Below are 18,907 nucleotides of genomic sequence, written 5' to 3' on the forward strand. Positions count from 1 at the left end.
AAATTCATTTACGTATTTCAGGAGTAACTTCCAATCCCAAAGCTTAATTCCTACTTGCTCTATACCCAGATGGAACAAAGTTAATGACAACAAAATCATGACATGGTCAACCTTATGAGAATGCAGATATCTTATGCAAACTGTTCTTTTTTTTTTTTTTTAAGGATGCTCCACACCCAGCGTGGAGCCCAGTGTGGGGCCTGAACTCACGACCAAGATCAAGACCTGAGCTGAGATCAAGAATTAGATGCCCAATGTACTAAGCCACCCAGGTGCTCTGCAAACTATTCATTTTTAAAGATAAAGAAAAATATACATGGAGATACAAAATCTGCCTGAGGTCACATATTGGGAGACAAAATGTCACAGGGTGGCTAACTTAATTTCAAGATAGTCACTCATCTAACACAGTAACAAAATCTTCCTTAATTTTACACATAATCTTTTCAAAATATTTATATAAATAATGACCAAAGCCAACTTTATTACTGTTTTCCCTTAGAGAGAATAAGTAAAACCTAATACCTTTTCTTCAACTATTACATACCTAAATCAAAATTCTAGTTTTCCCTATCAGAAACTAATTCTAATATTCAATTTAAAGAGTAAAATTATAAAAAGTACTGATGAATTCAAAGAAGACATGTAAACTGTCATGAAATTAAAATTTGTTGTTTGGAAAATAATAGCACTTTGAAGACAAAATTTAAGATTATTCAAAAATGTAATTCCTTATGGCAGAATTTATTATAGCTTCTCTTACTGTAATGCTATTTCTACTTTGATCAATTTCATGAGTCTGAAAAAACTTTTTACTAGAAATTTATATATGATTCTACCTTAAGGGCAATGTTTACCTTAACATTTGACTTCTTTGAGAAATTTACCACTACTCCCCAGCCAAAATCATCTCCTTCATTCTTTACCTAAAAAGAAAGGGAAGCAAGTAAATAAAAACATTTATGTTCAAAAGCCAATTTTATAGACTTCCTTGCCCACATTATAGGCTAATAAAACTTTGAGTTTTCCTGGTAAAATATTTTTTGAAAGACTGGTTAAACTTAAGGAAAAAGATATTAACCTCAAAGAAAAAAATCACCACCAAATATCATAGGCCTCTAAAACAGCAATAGGAATATCCCCGTTGGCAAACAAATTTCTAAAATGATATGACGTATCTGTTCTGAGACTGTATGAAATCTTTAATATTTTATAGCTAATGAATTCATCCAGGGCTTAAAACTGCTTCTATTTTTTGATTTCATAACTGGAGATATTTTATATGTCAATTCCAAAAGTGTCTCCTTCGATTTATATCCCCCAAAATGAAAATCAGTGGAGATTAAAAGGCCTTCACACATGATCCCACCCCCAATCAATTCCACGTGAACAGTGTAAAACAATATAATTATTATAGAACAACAATTAGCATCTTCACCCAAAAATGACATACCTTTACCAAACGACCTGGCTGTAGAAATGGTAAGCAATACTTTGGTTTATGAATGTATTCTTCAATTTCTTTACCCAGTTTGGCAAGCTGCTGTCTAATCTTATAATAAATAATGACACTTTCCTCATTTGGTATTACTATTTTATTATACTGTTCTTCTGAGTTCTTTACCTCTGTAAATAAAACACAAGTATTAAAAAAATACTTTATGTAAAATTATACAAAGATACATCTGTTTTCCTACTACAAATGTAGGAAACAAAGTCAGCTTGCATAGATTAGAAATTTTGTGGAAAAACTTCAGAGATAACTGCACATCATCCTGAGTCTTTTCTTTCTACATTAAGGTTCTACATTAAAGTCCCCCAACTCACTAATTGTGAATCCTCAAATTGAGTCTGAATTGGCAATGATCATATCTGCTGAGTTGTTTCTCTCCTATAGACATGGGAGAGGATATTAACTAATTAAGAATTCTAGGCCTACATTGTTCAACAGAGCACTGTACTATAAAACTCTTTGTAATGGTAGAAATGTGCTAGGTCAGCTTTTTTTCAATATACTACCAGCAGACACCAGCCATATGTGGCTATTTAAATTAAAATTAATGAAAATTAAATATTTAGCTCCTCAATAGCACTAGCACAATTTCAAATACTCAACTGTCAGTAACTCAGCTGGTTACTGACTTCTGGACTTGAATACCACAGATACAGAACATTTCCACCACTGCAGAAAGTCCCTTTAGACAGAACTATTTTGGACCTTTTAAGTAATATGTTGCTTTAAATTTCATCAAGAATCCAATTTGCTACTGTCATGAGACCTCCACCACCATCAGGGTCTAGGTCGCTAAAACTGAGAACAGGCAATTCAACTACAGTTCTTTCTCCACTCAGTCAACAGCCAAAACATAGGCTCTTTTCCCCAAATTTTCTCGTAGCTCAACTAACCATCGATGATAGCATTTCCTGCTCAAATTCTTGCTGACCTCCCTTCCTCACTCATTTCATTATGCCTCCATCCCATTGAACAAACACTATTTCAATTGGGAGTAAAATACACAAAAGATAAAACTCACCATTAATATATTTAGTACATTCACAACTTATGCAACTATCACCATCACATAGTTCTAAAATATTTTCATTGCTCCAAAAGGAAACTCCATATCCACTGGGCAAACACTCATTTCTTCCTTCCCTCAGCCCCTGACAACCTTTCTGTCTACTTTCTATCTGTAAGGATTTATCTACTCTAGATATTTCATATATATGCAATCACAGTATACCAAGGCCTTTTGTGTTTGGCTTCCTACACTGAGCATGTTTTCGGGGTTCATCCATGTGATAGCAGCATAGCATGTATCAGTACTTCACTCCTTTTTACGGCTGAATATTATTTCACTATTTGGGTATACCATTTTAGTGATCTGTTTACCAGGTGATGGACTTTGAATTATTTCCACCTTTCAGCTACTGTGAATAGTGTTTTTATGAACATTGATGCACATGTTTTTGTTTGAAAATTTCTTTTTTTGGTTATAGACCCAGGAATGGAAACGTTGAGCATCTTTTTCATGTGCTTGTTTGTTGGCTAACAGTTTATCTTCTCTGGAGAAATCTATTCAAATACTTCGTCCATTTAAAAATTAGACTATTTGTCTGTTTTTTAATTATAAGAGTTCTTTCCATATTCTGGAAACTAGACCCGTATCAGATATGTGTTTTGCAAATTATTTTCTCCCATTCTGTGGGCGTTCTTTCTACTTTCTGTTGGTATCTACTGAGGTACAAAAGTTTTCAATTTTGATTAAATCAAATTTACTTTTTCTTCTGTTGCTTGTGCTTTTAGTGTCTTATTTAAGAAACCACTGCCAAATCCAAGGTTATAGGGATTTATATGTATGGTTTCTTCTAAGTGTTTTATGGTTTCAGCTCTTATACTTAGGACTTTCATTCAATTTCAATTAATTTTAATATATGGTAAGGATCCAATTTCATTCTTTTACATATGGCTATCCCACTGCTCCAAGAGCATGTGTTGAAAATCAAGTGACCACAGGTGTATGGGTTTACTTCTAGACTCTCAATTCTATTCCATTGATCAAACTCCTCTATTAAATCTGTGTTTTAGTTTCTTTATCCACAAAATTAAGATAACAAAAATACCCATACTCCCTAAGACTAGAATTAGAGATTAACTGACAGAAGATATGGAAAGTACTTAGCTAAGAGTATAGCACAGAGTAAACATTCAGGGAGGATATGACAACGGTTTTATTATTATTTTTATTATCATCTTCAACATTCTCACAGACTGCTCCCTCAAACTTCTGGTCTTTTGCATTCCCTCAGGCATAATACATCATCTTGATTATTTTTAAATGAACTGCAAGTCTTCTTATAGGAAATGAAATCCATTCACTGAAGACTAGAAAGCTATTCTTAACACATATTATGGCAACAGACATTACCAAAAAGAGAAACAATTAGAAAACTATAAAAGAATATTGGACAGACTAAAGTCAGTAAGAAGTTTTGAAATGAAAACTACACAGAAATACTAATACTGCTGCCCCATCTAAATTACAGAGTAACACGGTTTGCAGGAATCAGTGAAACAATAAGCACTGACAGGAGGAGTTTAGGGAGACTATAAACATCTGCTTGGATGCTTAAATACTGCTCCCCATCCTCTATTCCAAATCACTTCTGTGCTCAGACCATTATACTAATGAGTCAAAAGTCTGAGACATTTTAAGAAGTCACATGTATTTTATATCTAGGATTCTAACTACAGCTCTATACAACTGCAGAAAGTAAGTGTAGTCAATCAAATAGTAGAGGAACCTGAGTATAAGAAGCTGGCTTCACTGCAGTGTAGACCACAGGAAAGTCTCAATATCTTAGGAAACAGCATGTGAGAGATACTCCAATAAACTCTTAAGAGAGTTTGCAAACAATTTCCTCTTTTTGAGGGACAGGAGAGGTGGTGGTTCCAAAGATATATTAATGTCATATAACATGTGCACAGATACAGACCTGGGAGTGATGGGAAAATGGACTGCTATTCCCAGTACTGAGCAAATTTTCTAACAGGTTAAAGTTTAAATGGCTTTACTGACCTACAGCAATACTATCAGTAGTTAAAACAAGTACTCAGTGACCATTTAACATAAATTATCTCATTTAATTCTCATGAACTGGATGAACTAGTTATTATCCCAGCAGTTTAGATGAGCAAACTAAAGCTCAGATAGTCTTGAATCAAACCCATGTTTAACTTCACAGCTCTTGCTATTAACCATGGTATTACCTTTAATGACACTAAAGATTAAAGTTAACTTTGCATTTTTCCTTTCAGTATGGAAACAGTGAAATCCTCTAAGTTTTACTCTATAGCTCACTGGAAAATCTAAAAAATGAAAAACATCTCATGTATGCCAGCCATCTAAGTTTGTTACAAAACATAAAGCACTGTAAGTTATAAAATAAAGATTAATTCTATACTTCCAAAGACAACAGTCTACATTTTAATTTGGATATACTAATGTGAAAATAATACCAGCTCTCTTGAAAAAGTTCTAGCAGTATCAACAGCAAAAAGAATGAAACCCTTACTAATAATAACTAAAAATGAGAATAAACTGCATTCAATATGTATTCTGCATTTTTAAAGCATACAGGATAGCCTTTATCACCTCTAACCATTTCCTTCTACACTATTATGACTCTGGTCATACCACTCAGTCCTGCAAATTGTAGTAAAGGTGGTGCAATTCCGTCATCAATTCTTTCATCATTTTTTTTTTTTAAAGATTTTATTCACTTATTTGACAGAGAGAGACACAGTGAGAGAGGGAACACAAGCAGGGGGAGTGGGAGAGGGAGAAGCAGGTTTCCCGCTGAGCAGGGAGCCCGATGCGGGGCTTGATCCCAGGACTCTGGGATCATGACCTGAGCCTAAGGCAGACTGAGCCACCCAGGTGCCCCTCTCTTTCATCATTTAAATTTCTACCTTTTCCCATTAAAATGTCTGTTCTACATTTGACATTTCATTTTTTTGTTTATGAGCTTCAAAAGGTCTTTGCCCTTTAAAAACATGGGTAGGGAAAGCAGGGATAATTCAAGCAGAAGAATAAACAAGTGTATAGTAGCAGTACCAGGAAGTGCAGATTATGTTATTCACAATCCCTTTAAAAGCTAAGTCAGTCAGAGCCACCCTGAATATAGCAGCAGCTGGGGACTGGAGAGACAGAGGACAGGGGAATGGAAAATGATGGTAATGTTTAAGTTCAGAATAGGTAGCAGAGTGTTTGTCAAAGTCATATTTAAGAATTTGAGTCCAGTGAGAAGTCATAAAACAATGGTTTAAATAAATGGGAAAATACTTATTTCTCGCTCTATCCCCAACCATATCTGGGATATTTTCTATGGAATTATAGAAGAATAATATAAAGTGAAGTTTAAACAGTAATTTATTGGTTGTTAGAATACACTATTTTTACAAAGAAGAAAAAGAATCAAAGGTTGGTACACCAATGTGCATCCTATTTCTCTTAGTTATTCAGCCACAAAACCAGTCTAACTGCTGGCTGTGTGTGTGTATAATTACCCTAGTCATGCATGACCCAGTGCTAACTGCTTAGTAGCAATATTGTAAAGTTTAAATCTTTTATTTAAAGTATTAAGCTGATTTGGGGTGCCCGGGTGGCTCAGTCAGTTAAGCATCCGACCCTTGGTTTGGGCCCAGGTCATGATCTAAGGGTTGTGGGTTTGAGCCCCGCGTTGGGCTCTGCACTTAGTGTGGAGTCTGCTTGTGCCTCTCCCTCTGCTTCTCCCCCGCTCTCTATCTCAAATAAATAAATATAAATAAAATCTTAAAAAAAATATTAAGCTGATTTATAACCTTGTGGTTCAATGACAGCATCTGAAATTTCGACATATGAGGTAAAATTAACAGATTTCCTTTTTACTACTAATCTGATTAAAATACTCTAATTCACACCCAAATCCACAATGCACTTAAATCTTGTTGATACTGTTTTTTTATTCTATTACTATAATTTTTTTTTTTTTTTTTGCAGGAGAAAGAGATTTATAGCCCCTTAAAAAATATGGTTCCCCGGGTCACCTGGGTGGTGCAGTCAGTTAAGTGTCCAACTCTTGGTTTCAGCTCAGATTGTGATCTCATGGTCATGGGACTGAGCCCTACACTGGGCTCCACGCTCATTGTGGACTCTGCTTGAGATTCTCTCTCACTCTCCCTCTGCCCCTCCCCCTGTGCTCGTGTGCTCTCTCTCTCTGAAATAAATAAATAAATCTTTAAAAATAAATAAATAAAAAATACAGTTCCTTGACAAAAGAATCATTTCTCTTTGCTAAGGCCATAGGTATTCACCAAGACAAATGGCATCAAACACTATACAAGAAAATAATAAAGGTAATCTGAAATTACACATTTGCCATTAATTTTATAAGGTGTATTTGACTTAACTTCCCTAGGCCTTTATTTTTTATTATTTTTTTCAGTCTTCACCTATTTTTTACTGGAAGTCCATGTGTTACCTTTATTTATTGTATTTCAAATCACTGTACTTTTACTTTTGTGAAAAGACTACCTGCATTTTCTAGTACAAAAAAGGACCTAAAAGTTATTTCGGGAATGGAGAGAAATATCCAATTTAAATAATGAAGAAGTACACCATAATTATTGCTGCACTGCAGACATTTTTGCATTTCCCATGTTTCTTAAATATCTTGTCTAATAACTTACAATATAAAGAGCAGTTATGAAAAATAGACATTTACTTCTAAAGTCTGAGAAAAACCTGTTGGCACTGGATAACCAATCATTGGCAGAGCTGCAGTAGCAAGATATGCATATGCCTGTTGGTTCATACCATTGTGCATCTTTGGACATTACTTCCACATTGCTGAGTGCTATCATAACCATTCTGTTAAGTGCCTGTTGGATTACCAGTCCTAAAAGTGGTCTCTAGACCAGCAGACACAAAATTACTTCCAAAGCTCTGACTGGTATAAATTGCAGCACAGCAAATACCATTCTGAGTTTCTCCCCCCAAGTCTCTCTTAAGCAGACTAGAGTAACCTCTGTCATAATTTTCCCTGTCTCTGAAGGTATTAAATCCAGCCCTTTTGCCCAAAGAGTATCTGTCCCAATGGTCATCCTTCAAGCCTCCTCCACCCCTGGAACAACCTGAACCTCTGTCTTTGAGAAACTAAATCAACTTGGGATTAACTGCTCTTGATTAGCTTCATGAAACACAGATAAGATTGCTCACTTGTTTTAGTTATTAGGTGTAAAGAAAGTATATGCTGTGCCTGTTTTGATACTGTAAGCAGCTCTTCCAATTCGATGACTATAATCCTCTGAGGAGTTAGGGTAGTCATAACTGATGACAAATTCCACATCTTCCACTTCTAGCCCTTGAGGCCACATCTATAGCAATCAGAATAGGAGATTATCCATTTATGAATGCATTTAGAACCCAGTCACGCTCCTGCTGACCCTTGTCAGCATGAATACTGATGGTGGGCCACACATCTCTCATTTTTCTAGTAAGCTCATCACATCTTTTTTTGGTTTCAACAAAAACAATGGTTTTATTCTACTCTTCACTCATGATCTCTTCCATTAGATGAGTAAGTTCTTCATCCTTTTCTACATCATGACACATATCCACAATCTGAAGAATGTTGTGGTTTGCACTCAGTTCTAGTGCACCAATGTTTCTATGAATGTGGTCTTTAAGGAAATCTTCATCAAGCTGTCTGTCTTCTTTTGGCCAAGTTGCACTCCGCATTAGAGTTTGCCTATCAGGTCTTATCGGACCCACAATCTTCCTTGTTTGGTTCGAAGCCCCTATCAAGCATTCTATCTACTTTATTAAGGACAGGCAGATGGTTCTTCTCAGATTGGTTTTCCCACACTCTAAAAAGTCAATCAGTCTTCCAGGTGTTACAATACAGATTTCCACCTCTCTCTAAATCACAAATTTGTGATCCCTTGAGAACACCACCATAGTTGCTAGTGGACCTCTAGCAACATACTCTTTAGTATTCAGCAGCTACTTGCTGTACCTGTTGGGCCAGTTCCCAAGTTGGTGTCAGCACCAAGCAAATAGGCCCATCACCTTTCTCTAGGAATGGCTGATGACTGACGTGGATGACAGCAGGCAGCAAATACGACAATATTTTCCTAGATCCAGTCTGTGCTACTCCAGCCATATCCAATCCACTTAGAGCACTGGCCAACCCTGAGCTTGAGTAACAGTAGGTTCAGTAAAATTCTGTCTTGCAGTCACATCCATTACATTTGCAGGGAAGTTTGCTTCATAAAGAGTCAGAACTAGCTTTGGGCAGTTGTGACCTCTAACTGTAATTTCCTTAGTCCTTCTGTATGTCTCCATCTCTTGTGCTGTGCATCTAGCCAAATCAAGCTGTTCTTGATAAAAATTCTTCTCAAATTTGGGCAGCTCATCAAGATTCCATTTGTTTTTTACTAGTTTTTCCCCCAGAGTTTCCAAACTGCTTTCCAGATAGGGGCCCAGCCCTATTTCCTCCAAATCAAGGTGCACCAAAGCTGCGGGTTTCTACAAGATGATACTGCTCCTTGTTCACTGCCTGGTGACAAAATATTGTTTTACAGTGATACATATCTTTTAAGTCGGTATTTGCAAAGTTATTATCTCAGTGTCTCTGGTTGAGGACATGGAATGGTATCACCCAAAGCCAGATTTGCTCTGTGGCCAGCAACTGGGGCAGCTGAGGACAGGACACATGAAGTATCTGGGGGTTCAATCTTCCAGTTATTTGCCAATGATTGGTTCCTACATGGCTGATAAGGTATAATCAGAATCTGAAGGGGAAGCCATAGCATTTAGCAATGAGTGGTGTGGGGATTCAAGGAGGAGGGAGTCCTAGGTCTTTAAGAAAAAAAATCCGTAAAATGATGCCAAAGCTCCTTCCAACTCTATAGTTTGTAATGAAGAAGCCTCTCTTAAGACCTGAGAAATTAATGTAAGAGGAAATAACTATGATCTATCATCCAGGTAAGGGTAAAGAAAAAGAAAAAAAAATTTAACACACTTGGATGTTCTAAGCCTTTTTCTTTTGAGGCCATTATTATAATTCATTTACTTTTAGCTACATAAAAATTGAGTTGAGTGTACTAACACTTGTGATAGAAAAGTATCTCAAATTTGCCTTTATTGTTAAGTAAATCATAGCACATTTACAAAATGGAAATACTGTGTAATCATAAAAATCACTTTCAAAGGATACTTCAGATTAAATTTTAAAAAGCTAGAATCATTGAGCTAGTAATGAATGTAAAGTATTAACACAAGGCTAGGCATATGGTAAATATTTAACAAAAGATACTAATATAAGTACCATCGTTACTTTTATAAAAACTGTATACAGTAGTCCTCCCCCCTTATCCACAGTTTTGCTTTCTGTGGTTTCAGTTACTTGTGTTCAAATACAGTCTAAAAACAGATGACCTTCTTTCTGACATACTGTCAGGTCAACAGAAGCCTAACACTACATCACAGTGACTATGTCATTTACCTCAGTTCACCTCATTATGTAGGCATTTTATCATCTCACGTCATCACAAGAAAGGTGAGTATAGTGTAAGATATTTTTAGAGAGACCACATTCACATAACTTTTATTACAATATATTGTTATAATTGTTCTATTAGTTACTGTTGTTAATCCCTTAGTGTGCCTAATTTATAAATTAAACTTTATCAAAAGAATGTATGTATGTATACAAAAAAATGTATATATAGGGTTCAGTACTATCTGTGATGTCAGATATCCACTGGGAATCTTGGAACACGTAACCGTGGATAAGGGAGAACGAATGTATTTAAGCCCACCTTAAAAAAAAAAAACACCTTTGTATGAGAAAGAAAAAAGTTAGAACTATGAAGTGTTGTGGCTGGCTCTGTATAAGGTTACAAATGATTTTAACTTTCCCCTGTATCTTTTGCTCAATTTTCCGGTTTTTCTTCTTGACAGTGACTATGCACTATTTTTACAGGATCTACCAAAACCAGTATTTTCAATCTTTGCCTCTGTTTTAGATTTTAATCAGCTCTATACGATGATCAGCCAAAATATTCTCTAAGGTTAAGGATCAATACACAATTCTACTTGAACAGAGTTACCACAGAACACTTTCTGAACTTTAGAAAGCATTATCATAATAGGAGCTAGAAATTCTAAAATGGCTGAACTCAAATCCCAGTTAGAATATTAAATTTCCTTATTTATAAACTTATGCTGTGGCACTCTTTTAAAATGAGAAAACAGTACAAGGGCAAGAATAATACACACATGCTTCTTACAGGTCAAATTTTAATATACCAAGGTTTTGTTATATCATGACTCATGAACATGAGCTATCATGTAATATGCCTGTAACAATAAATTATATTAAATCTGAACCAACTACAGAAAGGTATACTAGCAGGGTTTTCTTTTATTTTAGAATGTTCTAGTCGGTTATAATGACCAGATCGCAGTTCTTACTTTATGTAAAAATCAAGATATAACTAACCAAAAAATAAACAATGCCCTAGGCGGTCAATAATGCAAAAATTGTGCTATTTACTCTACTGGTTAAGAAGACTCTGTTATAGTAATTTTATACTTACTCTCTACTACTCCTGGAATTGCTCTATAATGCTGAAACTGGTAGAAGGATTTTTCCAACATGTACTCGGGATTAATTTCTTCTACACGTAGTAAGTTCAAAACCATGTTGTAGGTCAAATGGAAAGCACTATTTAGAGGATCAGCTGAGCCCTAAGAGAAAAAAAAAAAACGTCAATGTTGTGATTTTTTTCAAATAAAATTTACATAGATACCTATTAAACTGCTTAATAATTTTTTTAAAGATTTTATTTTTATTTGAGAGAGTGCATGCACGCACGAGCGGAGGGCAGAGGGAGAGGGAGATGAGCGGGAGCCCAATGTGGGCTCGATCCCAGGACCCTGAGATCATGACCTGAGCCAAAGGCAGATGCTTAACTGACTGAGCCACCCAGGCATCCCAAAACTGCTTAATAATTTAATCCATGTTAAGGAATACTATAGAAATGTATTAAGTTCTTTCTTTTAAATGACCAATACAAAGTGATAAATAGTTGATCTTTAGGAAAGTGAAGGGAGAAAGTCCACTAAGAAACAACAGTACTAGTTAAAATACCGTTTACCAAGTATGTTTAGCTCTCTGCCTTCTAGGCACTTGGTAAGATTATACTTTCTGCCCCACCCCCCCGTGGGTGGGGCAAATAAATTGTAATGATGTGTCACTTTTTGGCCAAGTATTTAATTACTGGTGTGAAAAGCTATCTTTTCCCTCTGGCACAGTGACTGTTAATGTTCAAGATGGTGGTTTCTCCATCATCTTGCATCCTTAAGAATAAGCACAACCTCCTCTATAAACCTGCATTGAACAAGAGAAATAAACCTTTAAGTAACTGAGATTTAGGTTTGTTACTGCAGCATAACCTAGTCTGTGCTGACAGAGTACACTAAATTCATTTCAGAATGATATTTAGATAAAAATTAGCACCTTAAAACTCAGCTGCCTGAAGTGACATAAAACTGAAGCATTCCCCACCCGCCAAATTTACAGACCATTCTTTATCTACATTATCTGAGTCTCTTAACTCAAACAAAAGACCTTGTGCACAAAGCACCCCTGCTGGGAACCAAAACTACCCCCTCAAGGACTTCCTTGAGCCAGAATGACTCCACTCATGACTAATCCCAAAAGGATGAATAACTTGACCTGCAATGCCCACCTGCACATACCCTTTGTCCCACATTTTCCTTATATAAACCTGTGAAGTATTTTTGGCACTTTGGAGACAGTCTTTGAAACACTAGTACTCTGTCTTCCTGGTATTGGCCTGACTGAAATAAATTCCTTTTTTGTTTCACCACCACTTGCTGCTCTTTGAATTTATACCTGCTCTGTTTGGGACCCCCCAGAGCCAGATGCTCTTGCACCTCTATGCCCCAGCTACAATAGGAGAATAACTAAATTCTTGGGAGATGCATGCTGAAATATTTAGAAATTAAGTGTCACAAAGTATGCTTACGTATTTCTAAATGGCACAGTGAAATACACAAATACTCTTAGGGTGGTCAGGGGCTCTTAAATTGAGGTCCACAGACCAACCTGATAGCCTAATTCTAAATGGACACATACACGATTTTATGAGAAGCAGAGCTTTCATCACAGTCTTAACTGAAAGTACTCCTTAACTCCTGAAAAATTAAGAGCCATTCACCTTAGGGGCACAGTTACTAACTCCCTAAAACCTTGATGTTTATGAACTTTCCTTGAAAATAAGGCCAAAGGGAGATGTGAAGTTAGTATGAAAACCAAATTCTTGGAGGAGAGAGGAATTTAAAGACAATTTCAGCTATTTTACAATATTGCAGACACAGCCCTTACTTTTCTGTTATTTTTTTTGTATTATTACCTCCTCAGAAATTTGGGGCTTCAATATTACCACTGTTTACTTCTAAGCTCAAGCTCTGCTTCTGTATTCTTGATTGCTGTAGCATACACCTCGGAATTTTCAGTTACCTGAAACTCAGCTTGGCATTTTGACGTTGTAGCTAAGTGAGCCCAAGACAGTCCCAACCTACATCTGCTGTATTGGTATAATTATTAAAAGCACCCTTTCCACTCCTACAGTAACCTAATTTGGGTGATAAATAATAATAATAATATGGCTAAACTATCTAAAATGAAATTTATCTCTTGCTCTTTCCCATTCCTGGGTTTCACCCTTACAAAGATTAATGGTTAGTGAGATTACTGATTTTGTCACCAGCCAGACCCCCAAGCCCTGACCTTTACTGCTTACCTGCTTATACTCTATGACCTCTGTCCCACAGTCTCCCTTAAGCTCTTCCTTCTAGTTGATCTCTTAAGTGAGGCCTAACATCCTGCGAGGGAAACCGAAACTACCCCTCAAGCAGTAACAACTGCTCTGATAAGGAGCTCCCAGACCACCCAGACCAGTCTGAATTCAATCCCAGACTTTCATCTGCACAGATGAACCAATGGACTGACAGTTACTTTAGCTCATTTTAATACGAAAATCTCCGCCAAAGGAAGAACACAAGCTTCGTTTATATAACATACAATGTATGTGTAGGCAATGTTTCATTAAGGTGCGTGCCTTATGCCTACTTCCACACATGATGACAAGACTAAATATTCATCCTAACCCTAAATGCAAGGAATCCATTCACCCTTGCTCAAGAATCACAACTTTGGAAGTTATTCCCTGTGACCTCCCTATTTGCTGCAAATAAAATCCTTTGTGTGACAACCCCACCTGCTGTAATTTCTGTGGCTCTGCAAGGAGTAAACTTAGTTCAATTTTAATTTGATTAATGGGCAATGAAATTAACATTTAAATTCCGATTTTGGTCTTTCTTCTGCTTTATCCCTTTTTAAAATTGTAATCAACCAACGGTTGCAGATTATTTCCTCAATATATCTTAGATCAGTTCTTTTGTTTCTTTACCACTGCCATCATCTACTTCAAAGTTTCATCAAATCTGATCTAGATCACTACAGCTCTAGAAATCAAAATCCAACCCCCACTCCTACCCCAACCCTTTAGGGCTTGCAGCAGGATCCATTTCCTCCATAAAGCCTTAAATCACAATCATCTAGTCTAGAATTATCCCAAATTTTCCTGAATTGGAGTTATTAGGTACTGTGCCATTGAGTCAATGCTGCTCTTGTTCACTGTTCTGTAGCTGATGTAAATAGATTCCCCAAGTTTAAAAATGACCACATCTACTAAGCATGTGCCAATCACTGTACTAATACTTAAATAAATTTTGAATTCACAATATTCCTAACAAAACTGTCTTAAACAAGAAACAGGTTCAGAGATGTGGAGAGACTTGCCCAGGCTAAAGAGGTAGGAGATAAATTTTACAGCATCTCTGGGCTGAAGTTCTCCCAGAGGGCAAATTCAAAATGGAACTTATTTCACATCGCTGTTTTTCAATATTCACATTACTAAAATTATAGGAACCCTCAAATGTTGATCAAGTATTTCTCAACTTTTTTTTTTAAAGATTTTATTTATTTATTTGACAGAGAGAGATACAGCGAGAGAGGGAACACAAACAGGGGGAGTAGGAAAAACAGGCTTCCCACGGAGTGGAGAGCTTGATGCGGGGCTCAATCCCAGGACCCTGGGATCATGACCTGAGCAGAAGGCAGACACGTTAACGACTGAGTCACCCAGGCGCCCCACTCAACTTTTTATATATTTAATTTGATCAGCCAAATTATAAAATTTTTAAATGATATATCAACAGAAAGCCCAAAAGAGGGTCACCTAATATTTAACTTCGAACAACAAAAGCAGCCAGTGCTAAGATTTTAAACTTAAGCTTCATTCTAGAAAAACTTTTAAGGATTCTTTTAGTTGACAAGTTGTTCACTGAAAGCTAGTAAGACAGAGAGCTAAACAGATCAATTTTCCAAAGCAGATTTGTAATACTACCCTTTGAATGCTATTCTACTTCTAATGATTTCTGAAGTTTTAGAGTATATGGTTCATTCAAGAGAGCAGTTTAAAAAACTGCCAGTCTAAATATTTTTGCATTTTGAACCGTTACAATGGAAGACAGAAGCATATGGACAAATGTGAGTCTTCTCAATTCTCCAAAAAAAGGTCCATAAGTAATCTTGAGTACATGACAGAACTAACTTTAAGAGATTAGGTATGTTCTTCTTAAAGTTCCAAAAGCTTTTAAAAAACCAGTAAAGTCAAAGCTATTTTTCCCTCAAATAAGTTTCATTTTCCTTAGCCATTAAGAATGTAGTTCAGGGCGCCTGGGTGGCTCAGTCGTTAAGCGTCTGCCTTCGGCTCAGGTCATGATCCCAGGGTCCTGGGATCGAGCCCCGCATCGGGCTCCCTGCTCCGCGGGGAGCCTGCTTCTCCCTCTCCCACTCCCCCTGCTTGTGATCCCTCTCTCGCTGTGTCTCTCTCTGTCAAATAAATAAAATCTTTAAAAAAAAAAAAAAGAATGTAGTTCAGGTTGAAATGAACACACAATTTTCTAGAAGCAGAAAGCCTGTAGAGTCTCTTAGAAGAAGCACTTCATGCCCTGTAAGAAACCATTAAGTTTATTTAATCATTTCAGAAATTATGGAAATAAGCTTATTTTGATAAAACAAATAATGACATGTCCTCAAAGTACTGTGATGGTTTTACATTCTTTTGAAAATATGGGCACTACATTGGAAGGCATATTTTCTTCTGGTAATACTGGAGAGATGTAAAAGCTTTCTTAACTGCTGAAGAATAAAAGATGCATTCACCAGTCTTTTTGGAAGGTTATTATAAACACTTTCTGAGTCAACTTTTCATTTAAGCAAACGTTATAATGAATGGATTTTGTTTTTTAGCTCCTGTCAAATATACCCAAAGAACAAACTCCTGTCTTATCTCAAATTCTATGTGAGCTAATAGATGGACAATCTGTCCATAAATAAAAAGCAACAGATGTAGAGGGACCTAGCTGGCTCAGTCAGAAGAGCATGTGACTCGATCTCAGGGTCATGAGTTCAAGTCCCACACTGGGAGTAGACAATACTTTAAATAAATAAACTAACTTTAAAAAAGGCAATGGATAGGGATGCCTGGGTGGCTCAGTTGGTTAAGCGACTGCTTTCAGCTCAGGTCATGATCCTGGAGTCCCAGGATCAAGTCCCGCATCGGGCTCCCTGCTCGGCAGGGAGTCTGCTTCTCCCTCTGACCCTCCTCCCTCTCATGCTCTCTGTCTCTCATTCTCTTTCTCTCAAATAAATAAATAAAATCTTAAAAAAAAAAAAAAAAAAAAGGCAATGGATATGAAAGTATTAGATAAACAGACAAAAAGAGGACACTGTAACAATAGCAGAATTGGAAAAGTTGAATAGGTTCTTATAATGCTTGGTAGAAAACTAGTCAAGCCAAAGAAGCTAAAGAAAATTATTAAAATATTTTAAATGCAAGATCATTAAATGATTTACACACACAAATATTTAAGTGTGTGTGTGCATGTTGAGATATTAGAAACCTCAACAAATAATCTTTAGTCAACAAACAATAAACACACGTATTCTGCCATTTTTCTGGCCATGACTACTTAACCCAACAAGAGGAAAAATTATTAGATATGACAAACAACTCTGAATTTTACAAATGTACAAAGCATACTATTTTTATATACAATAACATGAATAATCTACATATTTTAATTATTATTTGAGAAAATAAATATTCTATTTATTAAAGTCCTATTACTTAAGAGCAAATCTCAATTACTGTCGCTTACAAGAAAACAGACCTGATGTTATAATGATGTATTAGTTCATATACTGTATTAAGAAATACGTCAAAAGAACAAAGTGCTTTCAAGCCAAATTCGGTCTGAGCCAGTAAATGAAAAATCTATTTGCATGAGGTACTGAGCAGAAGCAGCACATGGTGGTTAGAAGCATGCACTCTGAAACCAGACTGCGTGACTTTAAAATCAGGATTTGCTACTTAACAACGATATGACTTCTGAAAAATTCTTTAACCTCTGTATGCCTTATTTATTTATAAAACTGGGATAGTAATAATAATTATTTCAAACCCTAAGACATGTTGAATATTCTATAACTATTGTTATTTTTCTGAATAAGTTGCCTGCAAATTCTTTAATGATAGCAAAACTACCTGAAAAAATCCTAGAGGACAAAAAAAGTAGTAGTACAGTTAGTCTCAATAAAAGAAATGTGTCTAGAAATCAAGAAATATAGATACACACATATTTGCTTATATAATTGCAGTATCATCAACAGGTAGGTACTATATCCTTTAAACAAGTCAAACTACACAGCATTCAAAGTGAAAGGTACCATTTCACACTCACTAGGATGATGATTACAACTCAAAAGGACAGATAATAACAAATGTTAGCTGGAATGCAGGGAAATGAGAACCCTCATACATTGCTGATGACAATGTAAAAATAGTATATAGCTGTTGATGAAAAGCAGTCTAGCAGGTCCTCAAAGGTTACACCTAGAATTATGTATGACCCAGCAATTTCACTCATAGGTATATACCCAAAAGAAATAAAAACATGTTTACATAAAAACCTGTAAAGAAACAATCACAACAGCATTATTCACAACAGCCAAAATGTACAAACAACCTAAATATACATCTGCTGACAGATGGATAAATAACTTGTAATATATCAACACAACAGAGGAACATTGATCAATAAAAAGCAATGAAGTACTGATACATATTACAAATATGGATGAACCTTGAAAATATTATGCTAAAGAAAAGCCAATACAAAAGATCATGTATTATCTGATTAAATTTATACGAAATGCCTAGAATAGGCAAATCTACAGAGACAAAGAGATTAGTGGTTTGCCTAGGGCTTCGGGGAAAGGGAAGAGTTAGGAAGGAAATGGGGAGTGATAGTTAATGGATATAAAGTTCCTTTTTGGGCTGATAAAAATGTTCCAAAATTGATTGTAATGATGGTGGCAAAACTCTGTGAATATATTAGCAACCATGAAAATGGGTGAGCCGTATGCAATATGAATTATATCTCAATAAAGCTGTTTTTAAAAATTCATTTAAGAAATGATGGAGAAATTAGAATCCTTGCACACTGATGGTCAGAAAGTAAAATTGTGTAGCCACTATGGAAAACAGTATGGATATCCCACAAAAAATTGAAAACAACAACAACAACTACATATGATCTGGCAATTCTACTTCTGGGTATTTACCCAAAAGAATCAAAACCAAGACACTGGACAGATAATAACACTATGTTCAATGCAGTGCTATTCACATAGCCAAGATGTGGAAACAACCTAAATGTTCATCAATAAGTGAATGGATTAAAAAAAAAAAATGTGGTATATACAGACAATGGAATACAATTCAGCCTTAAAATTCTGCAATATGTGACAACATGAACTCTGAGGACATTACGCTAAGTGAAATAAACCAGTCACAGAAAGACTAATACTGCATGATTCCACTTATATGAATTTTCTAAATAGTCAAATTCAAGGAATCAAAGACTAGAATGGTGGTTGGCAGAGACTGAGGAGAGATTTAAAAGGGTCGATACTAATTAAAGGTCATAAAGTTTTAGTCAAGCAAGATAAATAAGATCCAGAGATATGATGTATGACATTTTACCTACAGTCAACAATAACATATTTTATAATTTAAAAATCTGTTGAGGGTAGATCTCATGTTAAGTGTTCTTACCACAATAAAATTTTTGAAATAAAAGACAACAGAACTTTTACACTTAACAGGTACAGTTTACATTCAGAAACGTCAAGTAAATAG

At 35.8% G+C, this 18,907-nt stretch overlaps 1 protein-coding gene and 1 pseudogene across 1 annotated transcript in view; both read right to left on the minus strand.

Moving 5' to 3' along the window:
• The window catches only part of MTREX (Mtr4 exosome RNA helicase), a 114,619-nt gene that overhangs the window by 57,464 nt on the left and 38,248 nt on the right, over positions 1–18,907 (minus strand). The window contains exons 16-18 of the mRNA XM_036065696.2: positions 11,147–11,297; positions 1,454–1,626; positions 858–926 (exon numbers count right to left, since the gene is read on the minus strand). Of these exons, the coding sequence (XP_035921589.1) occupies positions 858–926; positions 1,454–1,626; positions 11,147–11,297 (393 nt within the window). The remainder of the gene's footprint in view (positions 1–857; positions 927–1,453; positions 1,627–11,146; positions 11,298–18,907) is intronic.
• On the minus strand, positions 7,177–9,601 carry LOC144381041 (putative ATP-dependent RNA helicase DDX5 pseudogene; annotated as a pseudogene).

This window comes from Halichoerus grypus, chromosome 2, assembly GCF_964656455.1.
Source record: "Halichoerus grypus chromosome 2, mHalGry1.hap1.1, whole genome shotgun sequence".
NCBI lineage: Eukaryota > Metazoa > Chordata > Mammalia > Carnivora > Phocidae > Halichoerus > Halichoerus grypus.